Raw genomic sequence first — 16,955 nt, 5'->3', positions numbered from 1 at the left:
TTTTCCCAAGTGTTTCCCAAGGTTTGAAAGCTGTTTGTTTTTTCCCAAGGTTTGAATTAATTGTTCAAATTATTAATTAATCCCAAGGCTTGAATTTTCCCAAGGGAAACAGCTGTTTCCCAAAGGTTTGAAAGCTGTTTTTTCCCAAGGTTTGAATTAATTGTTCAAATTCTTAATTAATCCCAAGGTTTGAATTTTCCCAAGGGAAACAGCTGTTTCCCAAGGGTTTGAAAGCTGTTTTTTCCCAAGGTTTGAATTAATTGTTGTGCTTGGTAGACATTTGTGAATACATTTACAGAGAGAGGGGCGAGAGAGGAGGGGGAGAGAGGGGAGGAAGATAGGGGGGCGAGAGAAGAGAGGAGGGAGAGAGGGGAGTGAGAGAGAGGGGGCGTCACAATTCAAGAGAGGGGGAGAGGAAGTGGCGGGAGAGGGCGTGTGAGAGAGGGGACGGGAGAGGGGGCGAGAGAGAGGGGCGAGAGAGGAGGGGCGAGACTAGGGGTGAGAGAGAGGGGGGAGAGAGAGGAGGGGAGAGAGGAGGGGAGAGAGGAGAGCGAGACTAGGGTTGAGAGACGGGGAGAGAGAGGAGGCGTCACAATTATTCTTCTTCTTCGTTTGATATGACGTCACAATTGACGCTGGGTATGTTTCCCAGGTGTTTCCCAAGTTATGGCCATTTATGATATGGTTGGTCCAATCTAATTGAAACAATTCCCTAATCCAGTCGTCGTTTACGAGAGCAAAGGAACGAAGCTGCACATACTGGCACGCACCTACGGGCACGCACCTTCGGGCCTGCACTAGTATACCTTAATACTGTTATTTAACTTTAAATGACTATATTCCTGAATCCTATTACATTCCTTAATACTGTTATATAACTTTGAAATATTATATACCTCAATACTATTATCTGTATATTACTAAAACTCTCATCTTGTGTGTTCCCAAAATACAGCCAAAACGGTACACGATGGCACAAAAATTTTACAGCCACCTTACTCATCATTCGCCTGCGGTGTGCAGTGTCAAGTTTCGTAAAAATCAGGCAACGAAAAAAATTATCAAAAAATCAATTCCTGATTCAGTCAAGTACTCTTCGAGATTATTTGATCAATGCAAACAACCTCAGCGGTATAGTTCGCTGGAGCTTTCTTTTTTTTCTTGAAATGATTTATTTTAAAATCTCATACATTTGGTATAGACAAAGAACGATCTATTTTTTAAGCATAAAATAAACATCGCCATTTTGATCTAATTCTTCCATGTTCGTTAATAAATAAAATTGTGTTTAGACACGTTCCTCGTTGAACGATGACTCCTGAGGTAAATGCTCAAATTTTTTTCAAGTTAAAGTTTGACCACTAAATAATAATAGTAAAATTTCGTGTCTTTTGTTTTTTTTTCATCAACCGCTGTCACAACGGGAACCCAACGGGTTCACGGGTCGCCTGGTGTAAGTTAAATGTATAATTTACGTTAATACTCTTATATACCTTCATACTGTTATATAACTTAAAAGTATTATATACCTGAATAATATCATATGACTTAAAACTATTCTATACCTTCATACTATTATATAACTTAAAACTATTTTATGCCTTAATACTATTATCTACCTTAATACAATTAAATAAACTTAAAACTATGATATACCTTAATGCTATTATATACCTTAATACTGTAACATAACTTAAAACTATTAAATGCCTAATACTATTACATACCTTAATACTATTATATACTTTAATTCCAATATATAACTTAAAACTATTACATACCAATAAACTATTATATACCTTAATACTATTAAATACCTTCACACTATTTTTTTTTAACTAAAGACTATTATATACCTTAATACTGTTATGTAACTTAAAACTATAATATACCTTAATAATATATTATACCTTCATACTGTTATATAACTCAAAACTATTATATACCTGAATACTATTATATAACTTAAAACTATAATATACCTGAATACTATTACATACCTTAATACTGTTATACAACTTAAAAGTACTAGTACGTGCCCGTAAAAAAATAAAAAAATAAAAAAATATTCAAACCGCGAGCAAGAAACAACAACCACACAGGCAGTTTCTTCGCTTTCGCGTGCCCGTACGTGCGTGGCCCGGAAGTTCGCATATTTTTCGCAGTTACGATTATTCGCAATTTACTTTTAATGCCCAAATATTCAATTAGCGCCAACGTATTTTGCCTTTTCGCAATGTCATCGCAAGGAAAAACAAAAAGAGAAGAGAAGAGAGGAAAAAAAATTACTTCCTGCACACCAGCTCACTCTGATGTTACCGAAATTTATGCACCGTCTAATATGAAAACGATCATAATTTGGGGCATTGTGTTTATCTATAAATGCGCATAAGAAATCGAGAAATTATTAGAATAGACGAAGTCATCACTCTCCGGAAGTCCATACGTTGTTACCCGTAATGGGGACCGCGGCTGAGCTTCCCTTCCCCATCGGCCACTCCCACGCAACAACGTGTATTGTCATTGGTTTGGTAAATAAATGGCCGTAACTTGGGAGGCACTTGTTCGATTAATATCAAACCTTGAAAAGGCACATCCTCAATATAGCTGGCAAGTTTCAATTAGATCGGACCAGTGGTTGTCGAGAAACAGCGGTCACAGACACACACAGACAGACACACACAGACAGACACACACAGACAGACACACACAGACAGACACACACAGACAGACACACACAGACAGACACACACAGACAGACACACACAGACAGACACACACAGACAGACACACACAGACAGACACACACAGACAGACACACACAGACAGACACACACAGACAGACGCACACAGACAGACACACACAGACAGACACACACAGACAGACACACACAGACAGACACACACAGACAGACACACACAGACACACACAGACACACACAGACACACACAGACACACACAGACAGACACAGACAGACACAGACAGACACAGACAGACACACAGACAGACACACAGACAGACACACAGACAGACACACACAGACAGACACACACAGACAGACACAGACAGACACATACAGACAGACACATACAGACACACACATAGACACACAGACACACACAGATAGACACACAGATACATACAGACAGACACACACAGACACACATAGCCACACAGACACACACACACAGACACACAGACACACACACATACACACACACACACACACACACACAGATTGCTGGAATTATAGATAGATTATACATCTGAATACTATTATATATCTTAAAACTGTTATTTACCTGAATACTATTATATACCTTAATACTGTTATATAACTTTAAACAACGATATTCCTGAATACTATTATATACCTTAATACTGCTATATAACTTTAAAATATTATATACCTGAATACTATAATATACCTGGATACTATTATATAACTTAAAACTATTATATACCTGAATACTATTATATACCTTAATAATGTAATATAATTGAAAACTATTTTATACCTTAATCCTATTATATAACTTAAAACTATGAAATACCTTCATACTATTATATACCTTAATGTTGTTATATAACTTAAAACTATTATATACCTAAAAACTATTATATTACTTGAAACTATAAAATACCTTCATACCGTAATACTGTGATATAACTTAAAACTATTATATACCTTAATACTATTAAATACCTTAACACTTTTTTTTTAACTTCTTCTTCTTCCTCTTTCGGCTTGCTCCCGTTAGGGGTCGCCACAGCGGACCAACTGTCTCCATTTCGCTCTATCCTCCACATCTTCCATTGACACTCCAACCACCTGCATGTCCGCCCTCACCGCATTCATGAACCTCTTCTTTCGCCTTCCTCTTCTCCTCCTGCCTGGCGGCTCCATCTTCAGCATCTTTCTCCCTATATACTCCACTTCCTTCCTGTGCACATGTCCAAACCATCTCAATCTCGCCTCTCTCACTTTGTCTCCAAACCGTCCTACCTGCGCTGTCCCTCTAATATACTCATTTCTTATCCTATCCATCCTCGTCACTCCCAACGAGAATCGCAGCATCTTTAACTCTGCCACCTCCAGCTCTGCTTCCTGTCTTTTTGTTAGTGCCACCGCCTCCAACCCATACAACATAGCTGGTCTCACTACCGTCTTGTATACTTTGCCCTTCACTCTTGCAGCTACCCTTCTGTCACAAATCACTCCTGCAACTCTTCTCCACCCACTCCATCCTGCCTGCACTCTCTTTTTCACTTCACTCCCACACTCTCCGTTACTTTGGACAGTTGATCCCTAGTATTTAAACCAATCCACCTTCCCCACCTCAACTCCTTGCAACTGCACCATACCACCACCCTCCCTCTCATTTACGCACATGTACTCCGTCTTACTCCTACTGACTTACATTCCCCTTCTCTCCAGTGCGTACCTCCACCTCTCAAGGCTCGATTCAGCCTGCTCCCTACTCTCCCTACAGATCATGATGTCATCCGCGAACATCATAGTCCATGGAGACTCCAGTCTGATCTCGTCCGTCAACCTGTCCATCACCATTGCAAACAGGAAAGGGCTCAGAGTCGATCCTTGGTGCAATCCCACTTTAACCTTAAACCGGTCCGTCATTCCTACCGCACACCTCACCGCTGTCACACTGTCCTCATACATATCCTGCACGATCCTCACATACTTCTCCACCACTCCCGACTTCCTCATACAATACCACAACTCCTCTCTTGGCACCCTATCATAAGCTTTCTCTAAATCCACAAACACACAATGTAACTCTTTCTGGCCTTCCCTATACTTCTCCATCAACATTCTCAAAGCAAACATCGCATCAGTGGTGCTTTTTCCTGGCATAAACCCATATTGCTGCTCACAGATCGTCACCTCTCCTCTCAACCGAGCTTCCACTACTCTTTCCCACAACTTCATGGTGTGGCTTAACAACTTTATCCCTCTGTAATTTCCACAGCTCTGCACATCACCCTTATTCTTGAAAGGCTCGATTCTTTTTTTACTATTTTTTTACCATCACTATTTTTTTTTAACTAAGGACTATTATATACCTTAATACTGTTATGTAACTTAAAACTATTATATACCTGAATAATATAATATACCTTCATACTGTGAAATAACTGAAAACTATTATATACCTGAATACTATTATATAACTTAAAACTATGATATACCTGAATACTATTACATACCTTAATACTGTTATACAACTTAAAAGTATGATACACCTGAATACTATTATAAAACTTAAAACTGTTATTTACCTGAATACTATTATACACCTTAATACTGTTATATAACTTTAATCAATGATATTCCTGAATACTATTATATACCTTAATACTGTTATATAACTTTAAAATATGAAATACCTGAATACTATTATATAACTTAAAATGATTCTATACCTGAATACTATTATATACCTTAATAATGTAATATAATTGAAAACTATTTTATATCTTAATCCTATTACATACCTTAATACTATTATATAACTTAAAACTATCATATACCTAAATACTATTATATTACTTAAACCTATGAAATACCTTCATACTATGATATACCTTAATGCTCTTAAATGCCTTAATACTGTGATGCAACTTTAAAATATTATATACCTGAATACTATTATGTATCTATAATTCCAGCAATCTCTGTGTGTGTGTCTGTCTGTCTGTCTGTCTCTCTGTATGAAACCGCCGTTTCTCGACAACCGCCAGTCCAATCTGATTGAAACTTGCCAGGAATATTGCTGGGGACCCGCGGATGTGCCTTTTCGAGGTTTGATATAATCGGACAAGCGGTTCCCAAGTTACGGCCATTTATCTGTCGACCAATGACAAGACACGGTGCTATGACATCACGAATGACGTCACAATTAATGTTTATTTATTTATTTTTTCACGCTTGACGTCACAATTCTTCTTCTTCTTCGTTTGGTATGATGTCACAATCGACGCTGGGGACAGGAGTATATGCCTTTTCAAGGTTTGATATTAATGTCTGTGTGTCTGTATGCGACCGCCGTTTCTCGACGACCACCGGTCCGATATGATTGAAACTTTCCAGGTATATTGCTGGGGCCCTGAGTATGTGCCTTTTCAAGGTTTGATATTAATCGGACAAGCAGTTCCCAAGTTACGGCCATTTATTTACCAAACCAATGACAAGACACTGTGCTATGACATCATGAATGACGTCACAATTAATGTTTATTTCATTTTAAATTAAACTAAACTAACTCTTTATATTCCTCATCACCTGCTCACGGCAAACAGGGATCACAACAATTTAAAGGACACACAAGGAAGATTAAACATGGGATTTTAAAGATTACTCCTGGAATCTTTCATTTATACAGAAAAGTGCCGTTAGACAAGACAGCCGGCTAATGAGGAATGATGATGGCAAAGAGGGGCGGGAGAGAGAGGGGGCAAGAGAGGAGGGTGAGAGAGGAGGGAGAGAGGGGGGTGAGAGAGAGGGGTGAGAGAGAGGGGGCGTCACAATACAAGAGAGGGGGAGAGAGGAGGTGGCGATAGAGGAGGTGGCGAGAGAGGGGAACGGGAGAGGGGGTGTGAGAGTGGAGGTGAGAGAGAGGGGAGAGAGAGGAGCGAGAGAGAGGGGCGACAGAGGAGGGGGAAAGAGGGGGTGACTGAGGAGGGCGAGAGAGGGGGGCATGAGGGGGGGGGAGAGAGGGGGGAATGAGGGGTGGGAGAGAGGGGGGAGAGGGTGGCGGATGTGCCTTTTCAAAGTTTGATATTAATTCAAGGCACCAATCTGATTGGACCGGTCCGATCTCGACGACTTACTGTATTCTAATAATTTCTCAATTTTTTTATGCGCATTTATAGATAAACACAATGCCCCAATCCAGTCGTCGTTTATGAGAGCGAAAGAACGGCCCGTGTGGTTGTTTGAAAGTTGTTTTTTTTTGCACATACGGCCACGCACGTACGGCCACACACGTACGGGCACGCGAGAGCGAAGGAACGGCCTGTGTGCTTGTTGTTTCTGGCACGCGGTTTGAAAGTTTTTTTTTTTCTTTGGATGTACGGCCACACACCTACGGGCATGCACCTACGGTCACGCACTTACGGGCCCGCACCTTCGGGCCCACACTAGTATAACTTAAAACTATTAAATTCTTTAATTCTATTATATACCCTAATGCTGTTACATGCCTTAAAACTATTATATACCTGAATACTAATATATACTTTCATACCAATATATACCTTAATACCATTGTATACCTTAATTCTATTGTATATCTTTATATTGTGAAATATCTTAAAACTATGAAATACCTTAATACTATTATATACCTGAATACTATTATATAACTTAAATCTATTAAATACCTTAATATTATTATATACCTTAATACTATAATATATATCTTGAAACTATTAAATACCTTAATTCTATAATATGCCTTAATGCTGTTATGTAACTAAAAACTATTATATACCTTAAAACTATTATATTATTTAAAACTATAAAAAATACCCTCATACCGTTATACTGTTATATTACTTAAAACTATTATATAACTTAATACTGTTGCACAACTTAAAACTATTATATACCTTAATACTATTATACACCTACGTACTGTTATGAAACTTAAAACTATTATATACCTTAATACTGTTTTATAACTTAATACTATTATATACCTCAATACTATTATATAACTTTAAACTATGATATACCTTAATGCGCTAATATGCCTTAATACTGTAACATACCTTAAAACTATTATATACCTGAATCCTATTATATAACTTTAAACTATTAAATACCTTAATTATATTATATACCTAATGCTGTTATATAACTGGAAACCATTATAGACCTTAAAACAATTATGTACCTGAATACTATTATATCACTATTATATCCCTTAACACTATGAAATAACTTAAAACTACGATATACCTTAATGCTATTATGTACCTTAATACTGTTAAATAACTTTAAACTATTATATCCCTGAATACTATAATATATAACTTAAACTGTTAAATACCTTAATTCTGTTATATACCTTAATGCTTTTATGGAACTCAAAACTATTATATACCTTAAAACTACTATATACCTGAATACTAAAATATACTTTCATCCTATTATATACTTTAACACCATTATATACCTTAATTATATTGTATATCTTTATACTGTTGTATAACTTAAAACGATTATCTACCTTAATACTGTTATACTGTTATATAACTTAAAACTATTATATAACTTAATACTGTTCTACAACTTAAAACTATAATATACCTTAATTTTATTTTTTACCTGAATGCTGTTATGTAACTTAAAACTATTATATACCTGAATACGATTATATAACTTTAAACTATTAAATACCTTAATTCTATATTATACCTTCATACTATAATAGACAACTTAAAACTATTAAATATCTTCATTTTATTATTTACCTTAATGCTGTTATGTAACTTAAAACTATTATATACCTGCATACTAATATATACTTTCACACTATGATATACCTTAATACCATTGTATACCTTAATTCTATTGTATATCTTTATACTGTTATATAACTTTAAACTATTATATACCTTAATACGATTATATACCTTAATACTGTTACATAACTTAAAACTATTATATTCCTGAATACGATTCTATCACTTTAAACTATTAAATACCTTAATACTATCATAAACTTTAATACCAATATATAACTTGAAACTATTGTATACCTTAAAACTATTATATACCTTTATGCTATTAAATACCTTAATACTATTTTTTGTTAATGAAAAACTATGAAACACTTTAATACTGTTATATAACTTAAAACTATTTTACACCTCAATAATATTATATACCTTTATACTGTTATATAACTTAAAACTATTATATACCTCAACACTATTATATAACTTAAAACTATTATATATGTGAATACTATGATATACCTTAATACTGTGATATAACTTAAAACTGTAATATACCTTAATACAATTATATACCTTCATACTGTTATATAACTTAAAACTATTATATACCTGAATAATATTACATAACTTAAAACTATTATATACCTGAATACTATTATGTACATTAATACTGTTATATAACTGAACACTAATATACCAGAATAATGTTATATAACTGAAAAGTATTATCTACCTTATTACTCTTATATAACTGAAAGCTATTTTATACCTCAGTACTATTATATACCTTAATACTATTACATAACTTAAAACGATTATATACCTTAATACTATTATATACCTGAATACTATTATATACCTTAATACTGTTCTATAACTTTAAAATATTATATACCTGAATACTATTGTATAACTTAAAATCATTAAATACTTTAATACGATTGTACACCTTAATACTGTTATATAACTTAAAACTATTATAAACCTTAATACTGTTGTATAACTTAAAGCTATTGTATTCCTTAGTACTATCACATACTTTCATACTATTACATAACTTAATACTGTTATATAACTTAAAACTATTATATACCTTAAAACGATGATATATTTACAAGGAAATCTAATTTATCTACACACCATACCATACCACCAATTTAAAACCACCATACTAATTTATCTAAACAAGATCCAAGGAAGAAAATGCAAAAAAATGGTTTCAATTAATGAAATAATTTTTTTGTTTGTTTGTTTTTTTGTTGTTTTTTTTGTTTTGATTATTTGTTTTTGTAGTTGTTTTTTTTATTCTTATTCTTCCTCCCCTCAGGGTAGGGGGCATGAGCTTGGTTAAAAGCATACAACATCAACCACGCAACCCCCCTTGACAAGACCCCAACCAACAGGACTCTGTACACATGCACACAATCACCCATCAATGCTCAAACGACCGAAAAGTCTTATCAATATCCCCGTACCCCTCTACCTCCATAACTTCCAGGTGCCAATCTAATTCAAATTTAACCTTATCTACTTTTTCTGCTGCCACTACCATTCCAGCAAGGCCATTCCATACATTAACTACAATCTGAGTAAAAATCCCCTGCCTTGCTACCGTCTTAACTCTCCTCTTCTTTAGTCTCAGGCTATGGCCCCTGGTCCTATCACTGTCTAATCTGTTGAATAATTCATCTGCACTCATGTTATCTATCCCTTTCATTACCTTAAACATCTCCATCATATCTCCTCGTAACCGCCTCCTTTCTAGTGAATAAAGCCCTTTCTCCTTCAGCCGCTCCTCATAGCTGAGTCTAGCTAGGCCCGGGATCAATCTAGTAACCCTGCGCTGAACCCTGTATATGGCATCTATGCCCTTCCGGAACTGTGGAGACCAGAACTGCACAATATTCCAGATGTGGCCTCACTAAATTCCTGTACAATGTTAGCACCACCTCTTTTGATTTATAAATGACCCCCCTCCGAATATAACCTAAAACCCTATTTGCTTTACCTATAGCTGCTTGGCATTGTGCTGCCTGCTTCGGCCAAAGTCACATTTGCTCTTTGGCGAGGATACGGCGGCCGTATGCCCTCTGAATTGACAGAAATGTGCGGCAGCCGCAGAGTTTCTGCAGTGGCCTCAGGGTGGCCCTATGCCGTTTGGCTATATTTAACAGGCTGTAGGGGTCGCCGTGGAATTATAGCTCGGAGTTATAACTTTTTTCATTTCTACGTTCGCCATAGCAATTCAACAAGCCGAAACAAAAGAACTGGTAAAAAAAAAGAAAGAAAGAAAAAAAGAACCCACTCGTTACTGCCCATCTGGCTGCACGTTCACCTTAGGGCCCCCCTGCGGGCACCTTGCGTCTGCCTTGAAAATTCTATGGCCGCCGCAGGAACGCCCTAAGGTCACCGTGTACATCAAATCAAAGACCGTATGGCACCCCCACGTTTTCGGACTCCACAATTTATAAATACGCCGTGCGGCTCCCCGAAAAATAAAAACATATGTGACTGCTACATTGTGTGACCGTGGAAATACTGCGGCCGCCGTTTAATTGCTAGTAGCCGTATATTTTGTAGACCCCACGCCGCCGTGGGAAATGTGACTCAGGCCTTACATCCCGTATCTCTTACCACTCCCAGATCCTTCTCCTGTGTGACATGCTCCAAAATTACCCTTTGCATCCTGTAATCTCTATTTTCATTCTTATTTCCCATCCACAACACCTTACACTTGCTCAGGTTAAATTACATCTTCCAATCTTTTGCCTAATCTATGCAATTATCAATACTTTCCTGAATCTGATCATTACCTCTCTGCTATCCACCTCACCTCGAAGCTTTGTGTCATCTGCAAATTGGGAAAACTTACTCTTTACCCCATTATCCAAATCATTGATGTAAATAATGAATAGTAATGGTCCAAGTACTGATCCCTGAGGTACCTCACTGTTTACATCCTCCCAGCAAGACATCCTTCCACTCTTTGCCACTCTTTGTTTCCTACCACGAAGCCAGTTTGCAATCCAATTAGCTTCCTGACCAGCCACTCCACAAGCCCTCACTTTGGCTCACAACCTCCGATGTAGTACCTTATCAAATGCCTTCTTAAAGTCTAGATATACTATTTCCACTGCCTATCCATCATCCACCCAATCAGACACTGCCTCATAGAACTCCAAAAGATTTGTTAAACAGGAACTACCTTTGGAAAACCGATGATGACGACCTTTAATTAGTTTGTACTTTTTAAATGGTTCCTCATCTGGTCCTTAATTAATGTCGCCAACACCTTCCCCACAACTGAAGTCAAACTAACAGGTCTATAGTTTCCCAATTCTTCTCTGGATCCTTTATAAATAATGGTGTCACATTTGCTACTCTCCAATCCTCGGGTACCTGTCCTCACTCCAGTGAAATATTGAAAATATCTGTTAACATCTCGCTTACCTGCTCAGCCACCTCCAACAATATTCTCGGGTGCATATTATCTGGACCCAGATCCTTATCTTCTTTTAGATTACCTAGCTGTTCCTTTACTTCCTCCACTCCAACCTGGATCTTCTGTAAAAGCCCTTCCTCACCTCCTTGATAGATACTCTCAGCTATTGGCAATTCTCCTGACTGTTCTTGTGTAAATGTTGAAGAAAAATGCCTGTTTAATAAGCCTGCCATCTCACTTTCATCACTAACCACTCTCCCGGTGCTATTCCTCAACGGGCCCACACTGGTCCTCACCTGTTCTTTTCCCTTGATGTACTTAAAGAAAGCTTTGCTATTATGTTTAATATTCTTAGCCATGTCCTTCTCAAGCTCTCTTTTGACTTGCCGAGTTATTTTCTTCACTTGCCTCTGTTTATTTCGATAGTGATATAAATCTAACTCCAGTCCTGTTATTTTATACCAAATAAATGCCTTCTGCTTCTCCTTAATGGCATTCCTCATCTCACTGCTCAACCACCCTGGTCTCCTCCTGCTTCTAGTTTTACACCTCATTGGAATATACTTACTCGGCACTCTACACATTTGGTCCTTAAAGTTTTCCCATTTCTCTGATGCTGATTGTACTGTTGTTGGAATCTCCCAATCTATATCACCCAATTCTCTCATCATACCCTCAAAGTTTGCCTTCCTGAAATCTAACAACCTAACTCTACTATCCTGAACTCTAACCCGAAACAGAATCTTTGCACACACAATGTTATGGTCACTTGCTCCTAAATGCTCACCAACCTCCACCTCCTCCACCATATTGGGATATTTAATTAAAAGGAGGTCTAACACTGCACTCCCCCTCGTGGGCTTATCTACAAACTGGGTTAAAAAGCAATCCTGGACTAAAACTAGGAAATCCTCTTCTGTTCTGCCCTTCCCCTGTTCCTCCACCCAATCTATCCCTGACAAATTAAAATCCTCCATAATCAATACCCTTCCCTTACCACATGTCCTTTTGAATTCTTCATGTACTCCTTCCTCTTCTTCCTTCACACCTGGAGTCCAATAAAAACATCCGACCAGTATCTTACTGTTTTTACAATCTCTAATCTCTACCCATACAGAATCCTCAACATTTATTCCTTCTTTATTGTCACCCCTTTCTCGAGATACAATGCTGTCCTTTACCCAGATTACTACACCTCCTCCTATTCTCTCCTTCTTAACACACCGATACACCTTGAAGCCTTCCAATCCTGTCCTCCAGTTACTCTCCTCCTTAAACCATGTCTCACTCAATGCAACTATATCGTACTCCTCGTTATCCACTTTGGCTTCAAGCTCTTCCATCTTATTATTTAAACTTCTGGCATTGGTATAGATTATGTTTAACTTTTCTTTTCTTGAAATTATATTGTTGTGGTTACCAGATTCGCAAACCACCATTCAGGTCCCTTAGGTGAGGTATCTCGGTAAGTGCATGTGTAGTTAGGCCCAAACCCGTTGTCTAGTGGGAATACATGTCATTTATACGTGCTGCGACTCTTTAGGATAGCCGTTTTTCTTTTACTATCTTTATTTTGGACCAACCGCCATGATCACAACCACAACATCAACCACCGACCACAACCACCGCTTCACCACAACCGCCACGACCTTCACGCACACCTCACAACCGTAGCATCGCCACCGTTCTTGCCCCGCTGTGGGTACCGGTGTTGGACTCATGCAGGACGCGCGTCGAACAGCGTGTACAAAACCACGGATTTTCTGCTTCAAAAACGGATCGAAAACGACACACGCCCACTTTTTGCCGTCCAATCGGTGAGCGAGGGGCGAATTGGCCCCGCCCCCAGGGCGATCGATATATGCAAATTTGTGGATCAAAAAGCCTTCACGCCCACTTTTTCTCGGGCCAATGGGGAGCGAGTTGAAAGGTCAAAGGGAGGGGGTCAAAGGCGAAGTTACGGGGGGATAAAAAGGACGGTGTTCGTCAGTCAAAGGAGTCGTAAAAGTCGGAACGAGGGAGTCAGCAGAACGAGAACGAGGGGTCGGAGAGTCGCAAAGGAGTCAGGAGAGAGTCAGCAGAACGGGAACGAGAAAGAGTCAGCAGAACGGAGGCGAAGGAGTCGGAACGAGGCGAAGGAGTCGGAACAGAGAGTCAAGACTTCGCGGGCGGTGGAGCTGCTCGTCGTGTGCGTTGAAGTCGGAACGGAGGGGACGAGCTGTGGAGAGGCGGCGACACCGGACGAGGGGGTGCTCGCGTCGTGCAAGGAGCTGCGCGCCCGAGGGAGGCCGGCAGCGCGACCTGGCCGAGGTGGAGACGCTCGTCGCACATAATAAAGATCCTCTATACCCCGAGCATCAGCAACCCCCTCCTGTTTCCCCCCGCGCTGAGATAGTGCGACCAAGGGGGCCCCGTTCCCACCCCCAGCCAGGCACTGTCCACGAGGCCCGCGGGTTGCGGGGCCATCGCCGCTCCGCGTCTCATCACCAGACGGGTAGGCCCGACCCGGTCTCGGCCCCAGGCCTACCTCATTCTTGGGGGATTTCTTTTCCTTGGTTTTGGGTATGTGTTGTCGGCGCCGTCTGTGAAGTAGAATTGTATAAGTGTTGCCGTGTGCTCGGTAGTCGGTATTAGCTCTGCACTGTGTTTTCACTTTTATGTTTGCTTTTTGTGTAAATGGAATTGTGTTTTCTTTTTTTTGTGTGTGCATTTGGTGGAATTGTATTTGTGTGCTTCCCGTGTGCCGAGAATAAATGTGCTTTATTGTTGAACTGTTTCCCGCTTCGCTTCGTCTTTTCCTCCATTGAATCCCCATCTTGCTTCACGTAAAGGGTTGGTAGTGGGCTGAATACGCCCGATAATGAATCGAACCGTCGAGGTCGACGATAACACCGCTCGGTTATTCTGATAGTACGGAACGGGTCGCTTAAGTGGCCCGTGTCCGAAGTCGACCTGCGGCGAGGTGCGATCGCCCGGTCTACCCTCCGCGTGGGTACTTAGGTAGTTCGAATTTGGCGAGCAACCCTATCCCACGCGGGGGCTGATTGGCTCGATCGCGGTGAGACCGAAAGGTCCACCCGTGACTGGTTCCCGGCGTTAGTCCGAGAGGGTCACGACTGGATTGTCCGTCCGGTGGGCGACGTGCCGCGATTCGAGTTACGTGGCGGTCGCACGCCGGCGGGCGCGAATCCGCAACAATATTTTCCTGCCAGGCCTAAGCCATCACAAATCCATCATCCGTTCCTTCCTTAACAGTTTCCCCACTTTTCACTGACCTATAAAAGCCTGAATAACTTCTTCAATTCCCACTGCAAACCTTGCTGCCCCCTTTCTATTTAACATACGGCCATCATTCCGGAAACACTCCCTTTGTCCCATCAATGATTGCCACTGCTTCTTAAATGTAAAACCTTCCTCCCTTCACCATTCTTCCAGCCATTGGTTGACGTCTATTGCTCTTCTCATAATTTCTATATTGTTTCCTAATCTTGGGAGAATCCCAGAAAGCATGACCTCACAACCCTTTGCTTTCAGCCGCTTACCTAATATCCTGTATATACCTTTCAAAACCTCTGAGTAAACTTTCCCTACATCATTCGTACCTAGGTGTACCACAACCAACTTCTTCCTGCCATGACCTCGATACAATATCGTTTACCCTTCCTTCAATGTCCCTCTCTCCCGCTCCTTCAAAACGACACTGAATTCTATGTCTACGATCCTTCCTGCAGCATGAAGAATCTACATATTTAATTGTCTCATCACCCACAAAACTGTCTCCCATACCTCATATCTACCAATTAATATTTCGGCACCTACACCACTGCCTGCACCCGCTGCACCTACACCTCTGCCTGCACCCACTGCAACTCAACCAATGCCTGCACCCACTGCAACTCCACCAATGCCTGCACCTGCTGTACCTGCACCACTGCCTGCACAAGCTGCACATCCACCACTGCCTGCACCCACTGCACCTTAATACTATGATATACTTTAATACTATTATATACCTTAATACTGTTGGATACTTTTATACTAGTATACCTTAACACAATTATATACTTGAATACCATTACATTATAATGATAAACACAAGACAGTTCCTTCAGAAAGGGGAATTTTTTTTGGCAGAGATGTTTGGATGTGAGATAAGTCCCCTGTTATGAACCTTGATTCTCTTCCTAGAAGTACAAATTGAACTTGTTACAAAGCAAACAAAAAAAACCACAGCCCTGTTCACCAATTACAGTGAAATCCCCTCTCCCCTTTGGCAGGAGTTTATCGTCGGTCGTGTGTGCAAGGAACGGACGTGGATTTACCACGAGCTGAAGCATTTTAAAGCGACATTGTTTGTCGCATGCCAAGAGGAGACTTCCTCTTGCACTCCAGCAAAGGAAAAGCTTCACAAACTGCGACAGAGTGGATGGCTTGATCGGGTGTGTACTGATTCTATCTTGTGGTGTGTCACGATTGCATCTCTCATACATATATTCAACAGTCTCTTCATCTAACTGACTCCAATTTCTCCTACTGAAGGAAAGTTTACAAGGCTAAAAAGATTGTACAGGATTCACATTTACAGTAGATGTGATAAATAATGCAGTTCGTAGAGGGGAGATATTTAGGATAGCAAAGCAAATGATCAGTCAAAATAAGGATCTCATAGAACAATGTGTGAAGGATGATATGGGAAATGTACCGGTTGACCATGAGGGGATTAGAAATGCTTGGAGGAGTTACGATGAGTACCTGATGAATGAGGAGTTCCCTTGGAACAGGGATATTCTGGAGGCAGTAGAGCCAGTACAGGGCCCGCCATCGATGAGATAAAGAATGAATGGGTGAAGAAAGCCATCGATTAAATGAAGAATGGTAAAGCAGCGAGCAGCACTGGTACTGTCGCAGAGATTCTGAAGGCATCTGGTGATATTGGAGTGAATTTAATCACTACATTGATAAATGTAATTACAAGGGAGATCTATCCCAGATGACTGGTTGAAGACTGTAATGATGAATATTTA

At 39.6% G+C, this 16,955-nt stretch overlaps 1 protein-coding gene across 6 annotated transcripts in view; it reads left to right on the top strand.

Annotated features, from left to right (window-relative positions):
- The window catches only part of LOC147025593 (uncharacterized), a 60,819-nt gene that overhangs the window by 31,430 nt on the left and 12,434 nt on the right, over window positions 1–16,955 (top strand). For all 6 annotated transcript variants that reach the window (XR_015059588.1, XM_085886716.1, XM_085886715.1 and 3 more), the window contains one exon: window positions 16,209–16,370. Coding sequence is in view for 5 of the 6 variants with exons in the window: in XM_085886716.1 (XP_085742842.1) it covers window positions 16,209–16,370 (162 nt within the window). In the remaining variant the exon portion in view is untranslated. The remainder of the gene's footprint in view (window positions 1–16,208; window positions 16,371–16,955) is intronic.

Source organism: Eptatretus burgeri, chromosome 6 (genome assembly GCF_056783735.1).
Source record: "Eptatretus burgeri isolate ZD-2024b chromosome 6, Ebu_testis_v1, whole genome shotgun sequence".
Classification (NCBI taxonomy): Eukaryota; Metazoa; Chordata; class Myxini; order Myxiniformes; family Myxinidae; genus Eptatretus; species Eptatretus burgeri.
The sequence above is the reverse complement of the archived record's forward strand: the minus strand, read 5'-3'. Positions and strand labels throughout refer to the sequence as shown.